This window comes from Dipodomys merriami, unplaced genomic scaffold (genome assembly GCF_024711535.1).
Source record: "Dipodomys merriami isolate MVZ:Mamm:240054 unplaced genomic scaffold, mDipMer1.0.p SCAF_534, whole genome shotgun sequence".
Taxonomy (NCBI): Eukaryota; Metazoa; Chordata; class Mammalia; order Rodentia; family Heteromyidae; genus Dipodomys; species Dipodomys merriami.
The window spans coordinates 518,287-529,348 of record NW_027206107.1 but is presented as its reverse complement, the minus strand read 5'-3'; the positions used below and the strand labels follow the sequence as shown (position 1 = coordinate 529,348).

The following is an 11,062-nucleotide window of genomic DNA, read 5'->3' as shown; positions in this document are numbered from 1 at the left end:
TGAAGAGCTCAGGGACAGCGCCCAGGCCCAGAGTTCAAGCCCCATGACCAACAACAACAGCAACAACAACAACAAAGGAATTAAAAATTAGGAGTTAGAACTATGAAATATAGAGATAAGGACACACCCAGGAGCCTACAGAGCCCACAGTGATAACCAAACTCGGCCAGAAGCAAAGCCAATAGTAATAACTAGACGTGGCCACAAGCGAAGAAGCCCAGGCTAAAACATACAAAACCGCAGAGCAGCAGAGACCGAGTGAGACAGCCTCCCCGAGCGAGACGACTCCACATCAGACCAGCCCTCCACAGGAGCGCCTCCGCAAGGCAGCTGCTACTCCCTCCAGCGACTTGGAGCAGCCCAGTGGACACCCTCGGCGGATTCCCCTCGACCTCCGGCCCAAGCGTCGTGCCACGTGAGCTCCCTGGGTGTGGCATACGCTTAGTAGAATTGGGCATGAGCTAGTTATTGGTGTGGATTATATTTGAAGTGTTCGAATAAATTGAGTAAAACTTACTAAGCGTGATGCCATATGCGTGTTCGGCACATGATCTTTGAGCCAGGAGTCCACCATGCAGTCTCCGACCTTTTAATAAATACTCCGAATTCGAATTTTTGAAATGTGGCATCTCTGTACCCCGTTCATTGAATTACCGTATAATAATATATAGTGACAATTCTGACTTTATATGTGAGGAAACTAGTGCACAAACTCGAGCCCACAGTCCCCTATCTGTGAGTCCCACCCACACACATTTGATGGTGTTGTTTGAATTATTAAAAAATTAACGAAGGCGGCCTCAGCCTCGAGTTCTTTCTGTGAGAGGTTTCCCCCCCAGCACAATACCAGATCCTGGTAGCAAATTCCCTGCTTTGCGCTTGCGCACTGTGCGGGGACAGGAAGTCAACTTCCGGCGCGTTAGTGACGTAGTGGTGGGGGGCGCGCCTTTTCGCCGAGATACTACCGTTTATTTGGCTTTATAGTTTGACACTAGAATTCTCAAAGGGAAGAAGGATTGTATTTAACAGCATCTGTCACGACGGTAGTCACCTCTGGAGGCCTGAGACACCAAATACCGGCCTCAGTCGGGTACTGCTTCTCGACTCCTCCACCTTCATAGACCCGATCTCCCTCCCCGGACCCGACGAGCCCCGAGGCCCGCCTCCGTCCCCGCGCATGCGCGCTGCAGATGCCACTGGTCGCTGTCCAGGAGCCCAGGAATTCCTGGACGGCTCTGCCCTCGGAATAAGGGTGAAGACAGAGAGGTGAGCCAAGCTGGGGGATGGGGTGCAGGGGGTTTGCCGTTTATTGTTCTGGGGGAGATGAGGGCGGGACCTGCACGGCTCTGAGGATCCGGCCGAAAGCAGGAATCATAACTGTAATAACGGTGCGGAGCCCTGTTGGTAAGGGCGGCCTGTCTTGAAGTCCTGGTCACGTCTGTCTGCCTTCAGCCACCTAGGCCTGGCTGCAAGAGGCCCGAGTGGAAAAATCATAGGTGTTAGCCCCACTAGGGAGGCTTGGGCAGGCCTCTAGGGGCTGGGAGGACCCGCTGGGACTGTTCCAAACCAGACACTGTGGGCAGACTCATTGTCGTTACTACAGGGGACCTTCTGTCTCCCTCTCGTTTGCATTCATGTGCACGCAGGACGAGGAACAGCCAGGGTCTGGGGACCATAGGGACTTTGGCTTACTCAAGAAAAGCCTGGAGTGTTGTAAGCCCTCTCTGTTTATCCTTGCCAATTCGCAGAAAAGGCTCTTGAAAAGGTGATTGTGAGTTTGTGTTGTTTGGTTCTTGCTGTGAAATGCATTTGATTTTCAAGACATGAAATTATTTTTTTTCCTTTTTAAGGTGAACTGGCTTGAACCTTAGGATAAGCATACCTAGTCAATGCAAAGGACGTAATAGGAAATTCCTCTTTCTAGTGTCTAGTGCCTGCAATTGTCTACAGTTAGTTAACCAGGTGAGCACAGTATTTCTAAGCATTCTCATGAGATGTTCAGGTTATTCATGCCTATAATCCTAGCTACTGAGGAGGCTGAGATCTGAGGATCATGGTTCAAAGCCAGCCCAGGCAAGAAAGTCTGCGAGACTCTTATTTCCAATTAACCACTAGAAAACCAGAAGTGGCGCTGTGGCTCAAGAGGTAGAGCGCTAGCCTTGAGCTGAAGAGCTGAGGTACAGCGCCAAGGACCAGAGTTCAGGCCCCAAGACTGACAAAAAAATATTCTCAGACTTTCCTTCCTAGGCTGGATTAAAACCACAATCCTCAAATCTCAGCCTCCTGAGTAGCTTGGAGCCAGGAGTTGGTATTTCTGAAGTTCTGTATGTGACCAATTTGTAGTAAAGCTTGGAAGATTCTTGTCTCACTGTTTCTTGGAGGTTTGAGAAGCTGGCGAGATTCCTAAATCCAAGAAGGAAGTTCTGGTTTAGAGGATATAGTTTTAGAGGATATAGTTTAGAGGATATAGTTTTAGCTAGAAAGGTAGACTGGAGTGAGGAGGCCACTTTCAGGCCAGGTCTGTGCAACCAGGTCCAGATTTCAGGTCCATATTGTCCCCTGTGGTGGGGGACAGGAACTTAACTGGAATCCCTCCTGGGAAGTGACTGGCAATGAGATTTGATGGAGACTGTTCAGTGTCTCTTCCTAGCATAGCTGATTTCTCCATGTTTGGAGGAGGAGATACATTTGTCTAAAGAACCTCTGGCTGCATAACTGATCTGTGTGTTGGGAGCAGGTTGCATGTGGGAGTGGAAAAGTGCAGTATACTGTTTCTCAAATGTGGAAGCTCTAAGGTGATTCTGTTCTTATGGCCCCACATTCTCCCCACAGCTCTGACAACTGTGGACTCTGCCTCTCCAGTGAAGGAACCTTGAGGAAAACTGACCTGTTCTTGCAGTTCTAAAATCATGGCTCATGTAAGTAGATGTCTGTCCTTCCTCCCTCCCTCCCTCCGTCCTTCCCTCCCTCCCTCCTTCCCTCTCTTCTGTCCTTTTTTTATTTCCAGAGTACCAGGATTAAGCTCAGAGCCTCCAGCTTGCTAGACAAGTACACTACTGCTACCTCCCATCATTTTTTTTTCTGATCCTTAAAGGAAAGAAGATAGGCTAAATCATGAGAGTTGAGAATATCTTGGCCATCTGCTAACCATGTTTATATGAACTTGTTTTGGTTAGTATGGTTGTTAGCCAAGAACAAGTTTGCCCCATAAGCCAAATTGGGATTCTGGCCTGTTTGTACAGTCTGCAAGCAAGTTATATTCTGAAAGAATGTAAAAAATTAAAAAGTAAGAATGCCACATGCTGGTGGCTCATGCTTGTAATCTTAATTACTCAGGATATCAAGGTTCACAGCCAGCCCAGGCAGACAACTCTAATTCCAAAATAACCATCAAAAGCTAGGCTGGAGCTGTTGCCCCAAGTGTAGATCCCATAAGGCCTGGAGTTCAAACTCTGATAATGGAAAAGAGAAAGAAAGAAAGAAAGAAAGAAAGAAAGAAAGAAAGAAAGGAAGGAAGGAAGGAAGGAAGGAAGGAAGGAAGGAAGGAGCAACAGAGACTATATGTGGTAGACAAAGCCTACTATATTGGCCCCTAATAGAAAATGTTTGCTAATCCCTGGAATACATCAACACATTTTCAAGAACATGTAAATATTGCTACCTACATCACAGACTTCCAGTCCAGCCCATTTAATAGATAAAATGAGAAAATGTCTTTAAGACTGGTATTCCATCTTAAAAATACTTTATCTTATGGTTATTGGGTTTGTCATTTCAGGATTTGGTGATGTTCAGAGACGTGACTGTTGACTTTTCTCAGGAAGAGTGGGAATGTCTGACTTCATACCAGAGGAATTTATACAGAGATGTGATATTAGAGAACTACAAAAATTTAGTGTCACTTGGTAAGATTCTCTGTGCCACTTTGGAAAGCAGTCTGGAGGGTCCTTAGAAAGCTAAAGATTGACCTCCCTTACGACCCAGTCATACCACTTCTAGACATCTACCCTGAACAACAGAAACCAATATACAAGGACAAGTGCACATCCATGTTTATTGCAGCACTGTTCACAATAGCTAGGATATGGAAACAACCCAGATGACCCACCACAGATGAATGGATCCAAAAATTGTGGTATCTATACACAATGGAATATTATGCAGCCATTAGAAATGACAAAATAATGGCATTTGCAGGGAAATGGATGGAGCTAGAAGGAATCATGTTGAGCAAAGTAAGCCAAGAGCAAAGAGACAAACGGTACATGGTCTCCCTGATAAGTGGATGCTAAATCCAAAATGTTAGGTGATACAACAAAATTAACAGGACTTAAGAAACAAAGAACTCCCACTTATCTGGTCGAACCACTACTAAATATCCCCATGCTGCTGACCACATGTATGGTGTATATGTATACACCGTTATATGTTATAGACTGTGATAGACAATTTGCTCCAGGAAAGTTAGAATGAACTTGTGACTTTAAATGAGCATCATTATTCCACAATACTGTGAAATTTGGGAAATTATGTAATCACTTAATCACAATTAAAAAAAAAAAAAAGAACCTCGGGGAAGGTAAGGAGAGAAGGGATGGTAAGGGAGAAACAATGGAGGGGGTAACAATGCTTAATAGGAAGTGTACTCATTACCTTGCTCATGTAACTGTAACCCTCTGTATAGTATCTTTTTTTTTTTTTTTTTTTTTTTTTTTTTTTTTTTGTCGGTCATGGGGCTTGAACTCCAGGCCTGGGCGCTGTCCCTCAGCTCTTCAGCTCAAGGCGAGCGCTCTACCACTTGAGCTACAGCGCCACTTCCGGTTTTCTGGTGGTTTATTGGAGATAGGAGTCTCATGGTCTCTCCTGCCCGGGCTGGCTTTGAACCGCGATCCTCAGATCTCAGCCTCCTGAGTAGCTAGGATTACAGGCGTGAGCCACCAGCGCCCGGCTGTATAGTATCTTTACAATAAAAATTTTAAAAAAAGGGCTGGGAAGGTGGCTCAGTGGTAGAGCGCTTGCCTTGCATGCTCGAGGCCCTGGGTTCGATTCCTCAGCACCACATACGCAAAAAGTAAAAAGCCAGAAGTGGCGCTGTGGCTCAAGTGGTAGAGCGCTAGCCTTGAGCTGAAGAGCTGAGGGACAGCGCCCAGGCCCAGAGTTCAGGCCCCACAACCGGACCCAAAAAAGAAACATTTACAAAAATTAAAAAAAAAAGATTCTCTGTGGCAAAATATTGAAATTCTCTCAACCAAAATTCAGGGCTCAGTTTCTAAAACCCAACTAAACGTGTCTTTGTGGTTCAGGAGTGAGCACCTTTGTTGAGCCCTTACATCGTTCCAAAACTCCATGGCTTTATTTCCCTCTTCTGTTATTGCTTCTCCCTAATAACTGTTGTATGGAACCTCCTAGCAAAGAAATCTAGGGTCATAATGCTGTAGATATTCATGTTAGTTGTGGACTCCTCTATGATGAGAATAGAAGATGGATGTCTAGCTTTGTATACCTATTAAAAGTTTAATTCCTGGGCACTGGTGGCTCACTAGGTACTCAGTACCTAGTACTGAGGTACCTACTACTGCTAGGTACTCAGGAGGCTCAGATCTGAGGATTGTGGTTCAAAGCCAATCCAGACATGAAAGTGAGACTTTCATGAGACTTTTACCTCCAATTAACCACCAGGAGAGTGGGGGGACGGAAGTAATGCTGTGGCTCAAAGTGATAGAGCACTAGCCTTGAGTGTAAAAGCTCAGGGACAACACCCAGGCCCTGAGTTCAAGCCCCATGACAACCAAAAAAAAAAGTTTATTTTTTCAAACTAAAATAGACATGTCCAATTTTCTAACACAGACATATAACCCTGTAACTGCTTTGTGATTAAAAGTCTTAAATACCTGAAATTTGCACTCTTCTTATTTTTCTTCTTATTTTGTCAGTAATGAAACTTGAAGTCAGAGCATCACATTTGTTAGGCAAGTGCTCTACTTCTTTTTTTTTTTGGGTCCGGTCGTGGGGCCTAAACTCTGGGTCTGGGCACTGTCCCTCAGCTCTTCAGCTCAAGGCTAGCGCTCTACCACTTGAGCCACAGCGCCACTTCCGGCTTTTTTCTTTTTGCTTATGTGGTGCTGAGGAATCGAACCCAGGGCCTCTGGCATGCAAGGCAAGTGCTCTGCCACTGAGCCACCTTCCCAGCCCAGTGCTCTACTTCTTGAACCACACCTCCGGTGTCTTTTGCTTTAGTTATATTTTGGATAGAGCCTTATGTTTTAGCCTGGACCTCGGTCCTCCTATCTGTGCCTGTCAGGTAGCTGGTAATACAGGTATGTACTACCACATCCAGAGAAGGAGGTCTTGGTAGCTCTTTTGCCCAGCTGGCTTCTAAAAGTGTTACCCTCCTGAGATCCTTTTCCCAAGTAGTATTTGGGGATTATAGGCATGAACTTCTGTGCCCAACATTGCATTTAAAATTATGTGAATATCCTGGCAAGAAACTTTATTTTCCTCTTAGCAAAACAACAGCAAAGGGTCTGGGAAGGTGGCTCAGTGGTAGAGTGCTTGCCTCGCATACGTGAGGCCCTGGGTTCAATTCCTCAGGACCACATAAACAGAAAAAGCTGGAAGTGGCATTGTGGCTCAAGTGGTAGAGCACTAGCCTTGAGCAAAAGAAGCTCAGGGACAGTGTCCAGGCCTGGGTTCAAGCCCCATGGAAAAAAAAAAAAAAAACAGCAAAAAATAGCAAAAAACAGTGCTTAATAAAAATTATAGTGCTGGGGCTGGGAAGGTAGCTCAGTGGTAGAGTGCTTGCATGCATGAGGCCCTGGGTTCGGTTCCTCAGCACCACATAAGAAGAAAAAGCCGGAAGTGGCACTGTGGCTCAAGAGGTAAAGTGCTAGCCTTGAGCTGAAGAGCTGAGGGACAGCGCCCAGGCCCTGAGTTCAGGCCCCATGACCAGCAAAAAAAAAAAAAAAAAAATTATAGTGCTTACAATGTAGTTGGTACTCATCCTAACATTTATCAGTTCAGAATAATCATATGTGTACACAGTACCATTCACCCCTTTTTACTGCTGAGAAAAGAGGTACAAAAGGATTAAATTACTTGTCCTCATGACCTAGATTACAAGAGGCAGGATGTGAAACCAGTGTTCCCAACTGTTATTCCCTCTTACAAGACAAAGACTGTATGAGTTTAAATTAAAATAAGCACCATATCCCCTACTTCTTAGTTCTTTTTTTTTCCCTACTAGTCCTGAGTAATTTAATTTGAATATATTTTAGTCTTGATAGTCATCTTCAATATGAAGCCTGGTCCAATAAATTTTTAAAAATTTCTTCTGTTTTCTCAAACAGGATGTTCCATTTCTAAGCCAGATGTGATTTCCTTACTGGAACAAGGGAAAGAACCCTGGATCATTGTAAGGGAAGAAAGAAGATGGAGCCTGGGTAAGTAGGTGCTCTACAGCCAGAGGCAAGTAACAAAGCACAGACCTGCTGCCAGGATTATATGTTTCTTTAGAACTCATCTTTTGTATTTCAGCTTTTATTATGTCTTCTTTTTTTTTTATCATCACTCTCATTTCATGAGGTTTACATTGTAGTAGGGGAGTCAGACAGTAAAGAAATAAATGGTGGGGCTGGGAAGGTGGCTCAGTGGTAGAGCGCTTGCCTTGCATGCCTGAGGCCCTGGGTTCGATTCCCCAGCACCACATAACCAAAAAGAAAAAAGAAAAAAGCCGGAAGTGGAGCTATGGCTCAAGTGCTAGAGCGCTAGCCTTGAGCTGAAGAGCTGAGGGGCAGCATCCAGGTCCATAGTTCAGGCCCCACGACCGGACCCAAAAAAAAAAAAAAAGAAAAAGAAATAAATGGTTCAGGCTAAGGGGTATCTCAGTGCACATGTGACACCCTGGATTTAATCCTTAGAAACATAAAACAGACAGTGGCTTACTAAATGTCCTGAAATGTTAAGTGAATAAAGTTATGATATGAGATTAAAATGAGTGAATGGGGTAATTTGACTAGAGTGGTCAGGGAAGAGAAGCCAGTATGACAGTTGCCAAAGATGGGACCATTTGAGCATCAGGACCGCTGATAACTTCAGTGCATCACCCATCCTGACTCCAGTCATTCCTCCACTGCATGGTTAACCACTATCCTTACTTTAACAACAGCATACATTAGTTTAACTTTTTTTTTCTTTTTTTGTGCCAATACTGGGGCTTGAACTCAGTACCTGGACACTGTCTCTGAGCTTTTTCACTCAAGACTAGCATTCTACCCCTTGAACACAGCTCCACTTCTGGCTTTTTGGTGGTTAATTAGAGGTAAGAGTCTCACAGAATTTTCTGCCCCAGCTGGCTTTGAACCACAATCCTCAGTTCTAAGTCCTGAGTGGCTAGGATTACAGGTGTGAGCCACTAGCACCCAGCAGGAAAATGGTGATTTCTTTACAAATACTACCCTCCCAACTGCCTATCTACCTTACACTTGCAGATATTTCCAGTATAACTCAGTTCCTCTTTTGCATAATTGTAAGTGAACTCTTCTCCTTCTACAAACGGGTAGTAAGAAATTGTATATTGGGGCTGGGAAGCTGGGTTACTGGTAACGTGTTTGCCTAGCATGCATGAAGCCCTGGATTTGATTCCTCAGCACCACATAAACAGAGAGACAGAGACAGAGATAGAGACAGAAAGAGAGAGAGAGAGAGAGAGAGAGAGAGGAGAGAGAGAGAGAGGAAAGGGAGAAAGAGAAAGAGAAAGAAAGAAAAAGAAAGAAAGAAAGAAAGAAAGAAAGAAAGAAAGAAAGAAAGAAAGAAAGAAAGAGAAAGAAAGAAAAGAAAAGAAAAGAAAAGAAAAGAGGGGTGGGAATGTGGCTCAGTGGTAGGGTGCTTGCCTTGCATGCATGAGGCCCTGGGTTCTATTCCTCAGCACCACATAAGCAGAAAAAGCCAGAAGTGGTGCTGTGGCTCAAGTGGTAGAGTGCTAGCCTTGAGCTGAAGAGCTCAGGGACAGTGGCCAGGCCCACAACTGACAAAAAAAAAAGAAAGAAAGAAAGAAATTGTATTTTGTCTGGACCAAGAAGATAAAACCTTACCTTGTGTGGTTTTTTTCCTTTCAGACTTGGAATCCAGGTATGATACTAAGAAGTTATTTCAAGAAAAGAAAGTTTATGAAATGAATTTATCTCAGTGGGAAATCATGGAAAGAATCCAAAGCCATGGCCTCAAAGAGTCCTTTTTAGGAAAAGACTATGGGTATAAAATGTTTGGGGAACAGGAAGGTCCTCCCGGGGTCTATTTCAGGCAAGGGAGAAAAACCACCACTGAGAAAATAGCCATGGACAGAGAACTGGGACCCCTTCCTTTCTACCAGAAAACCCCTAATAGAGCAAAGCCCTATGAGTGTGGGGACTGTGGGAAGGCTTTTAGAGCACGCCAACAGCTTACTTTCCACCAGAGAATCCACACTGGTGAGAAGCCCTACGAGTGCAAGGAATGTGGGAAGACCTTTCGCCAGTGTGCCCACCTTAGTCGACATCAGAGAATTCACACATCTGACAAACTCTATGAGTGTAAGAAATGTGGAGCGATCTTCCCCTGCAGCTCAGACCTTCGCCTGCATCAGAGGCTTCACGTGGGCGAGAAACCCTACGAATGTCAGGAGTGCAGGAAGGCCTTCAGAGTGCGGGGACAGCTGAATCTCCACCAGAGGATCCACACTGGTGAGAAGCCTTACAAATGCAAGGAGTGTGGGAAGACCTTCCGACAGTACGCACACCTCACCCGACACCAGAGACTCAACTTTGCTGAGAGGTGCTACGAGTGTAAGGAATGTGGCCAGGCTTTTCTGTGTAGTACGGGCCTTCGGCTGCATCATAAGCTTCACACTGGTGAGAAGCCATACGACTGCAAGGAGTGTGGGAAAGCCTTCCGAGTACGGCAGCAGCTCACCCTGCACCAGAGGATCCACACTGGTGAGAAGCCCTATGATTGCAAAGAGTGCGGGAAGACCTTCAGTCGTGGCTATCATCTTACCCTCCACCAGAGAATCCACACAGGGGAGAAACCCTATGAGTGTAAGGAGTGTCAGAAGTTCTTCCGTCGTTACTCAGAACTTATTTCACATCAGGGCATTCACATCGGGGAAAAGCCCTATGACTGTAAGGAGTGCGGGAAGGCCTTCCGGCTCTTCTCCCAGCTGACCCAACATCAGAGCATTCATTTTGGCGAGAAACCCTATCAGTGTAAGGAGTGTGGGAAGACTTTCAGACTGCTCTCCCAGCTCACTCAGCATCAGAGCATTCACACTGGTGAGAAGCCTTATGACTGTAAGGAGTGTGGGAAGGCCTTTCGACTTCACTCCTCCCTTATTCAACACCAGAGGATTCATTCTGGTGAGAAACCCTACACGTGCAAGGAATGTAAGAAGGCTTTTAGACAGCACTCACACCTCACATATCATCAGCGCATTCATAATGTAACCTAGTTATAACCACCTCCCCACTATGAATGTTGGGTTAGGAGCATTAGAAAACATCATTTTTGAATGTACAGAAGAATGAGTTAATGTAGTGAACATACAGAAACCTTTTATCCCATTCATGTTAAATTCCAGGAAATTCATTCTGAAGGAGAGCTTCATTAAAGCTTTATTGTCCTTATTCTATGGGAGTTGCCAAGGCACCCACTTGTTTTGAAAATAAAGAAAAGAAATGGCATTAAGTCTGCATTTCCTGTGTAAATTATATATCAAGGAAATTGGCTTTTGTGATAGTTTTTTCTTTACTAGAGAATCCCAGCTAAAGAATTATAGAATTAGAAAATTATATCAGAAACCCCATTTTATAACGATGTAATAGTGAATAGAGGGATTATTTTCTGTAGAGATTTAGACCCTTAAGTGAGAGATAGACTTGAATTTTCTAGTGAATAGATCAGGTAACCACACCTGAGCCTGCTGACCAATCTAACGTTCAGAAAAATAGTAACATAAATATTGCCTCCTAATGTGACACAGTAAAATACACACCTTGCAATAGTACTTCAGTACTGAATTTAGACTTGAAGA

General features: G+C 44.6%; 1 protein-coding gene across 6 annotated transcripts; it reads left to right on the top strand.

Moving 5' to 3' along the window:
• Window positions 1-940: 940 nt before the first annotated feature.
• On the top strand, window positions 941-10,707 carry LOC138811540 (zinc finger protein 30 homolog). Of its 6 annotated transcripts, none has more exons than XM_069999293.1 (7): window positions 941-1,266; window positions 1,647-1,765; window positions 1,851-1,962; window positions 2,833-2,918; window positions 3,779-3,905; window positions 7,347-7,439; window positions 9,114-10,707. In XM_069999293.1, the coding sequence occupies exons 4-7, from the start codon at window positions 2,910-2,912 to the stop codon at window positions 10,478-10,480; spliced, it is 1,596 nt and encodes a 531-aa protein (XP_069855394.1). In that variant the 5' UTR covers window positions 941-1,266; window positions 1,647-1,765; window positions 1,851-1,962; window positions 2,833-2,909; the 3' UTR covers window positions 10,481-10,707. The 6 variants fall into 6 exon arrangements, with proteins under 6 accessions (XP_069855394.1, XP_069855395.1, XP_069855396.1 ...); XM_069999294.1 differs by having other exon boundaries at window positions 1,604-1,765; XM_069999295.1 differs by lacking the exon at window positions 1,647-1,765.
• Window positions 10,708-11,062: the final 355 nt, after the last annotated feature.

What these genes read in the sequence shown, in the direction of transcription:
- LOC138811540 (XM_069999296.1), top strand. An exon ending in CAAAAATTTAGTGTCACTTG is followed by an intron (nt 3,906 to 7,346) that starts GTAAGATTCTCT and finishes TTTCTCAAACAG; the next exon opens with GATGTTCCATTTCTAAGCCA. An exon ending in AGAAAGAAGATGGAGCCTGG is followed by an intron (nt 7,440 to 9,113) that starts GTAAGTAGGTGC and finishes TTTTCCTTTCAG; the next exon opens with ACTTGGAATCCAGGTATGAT.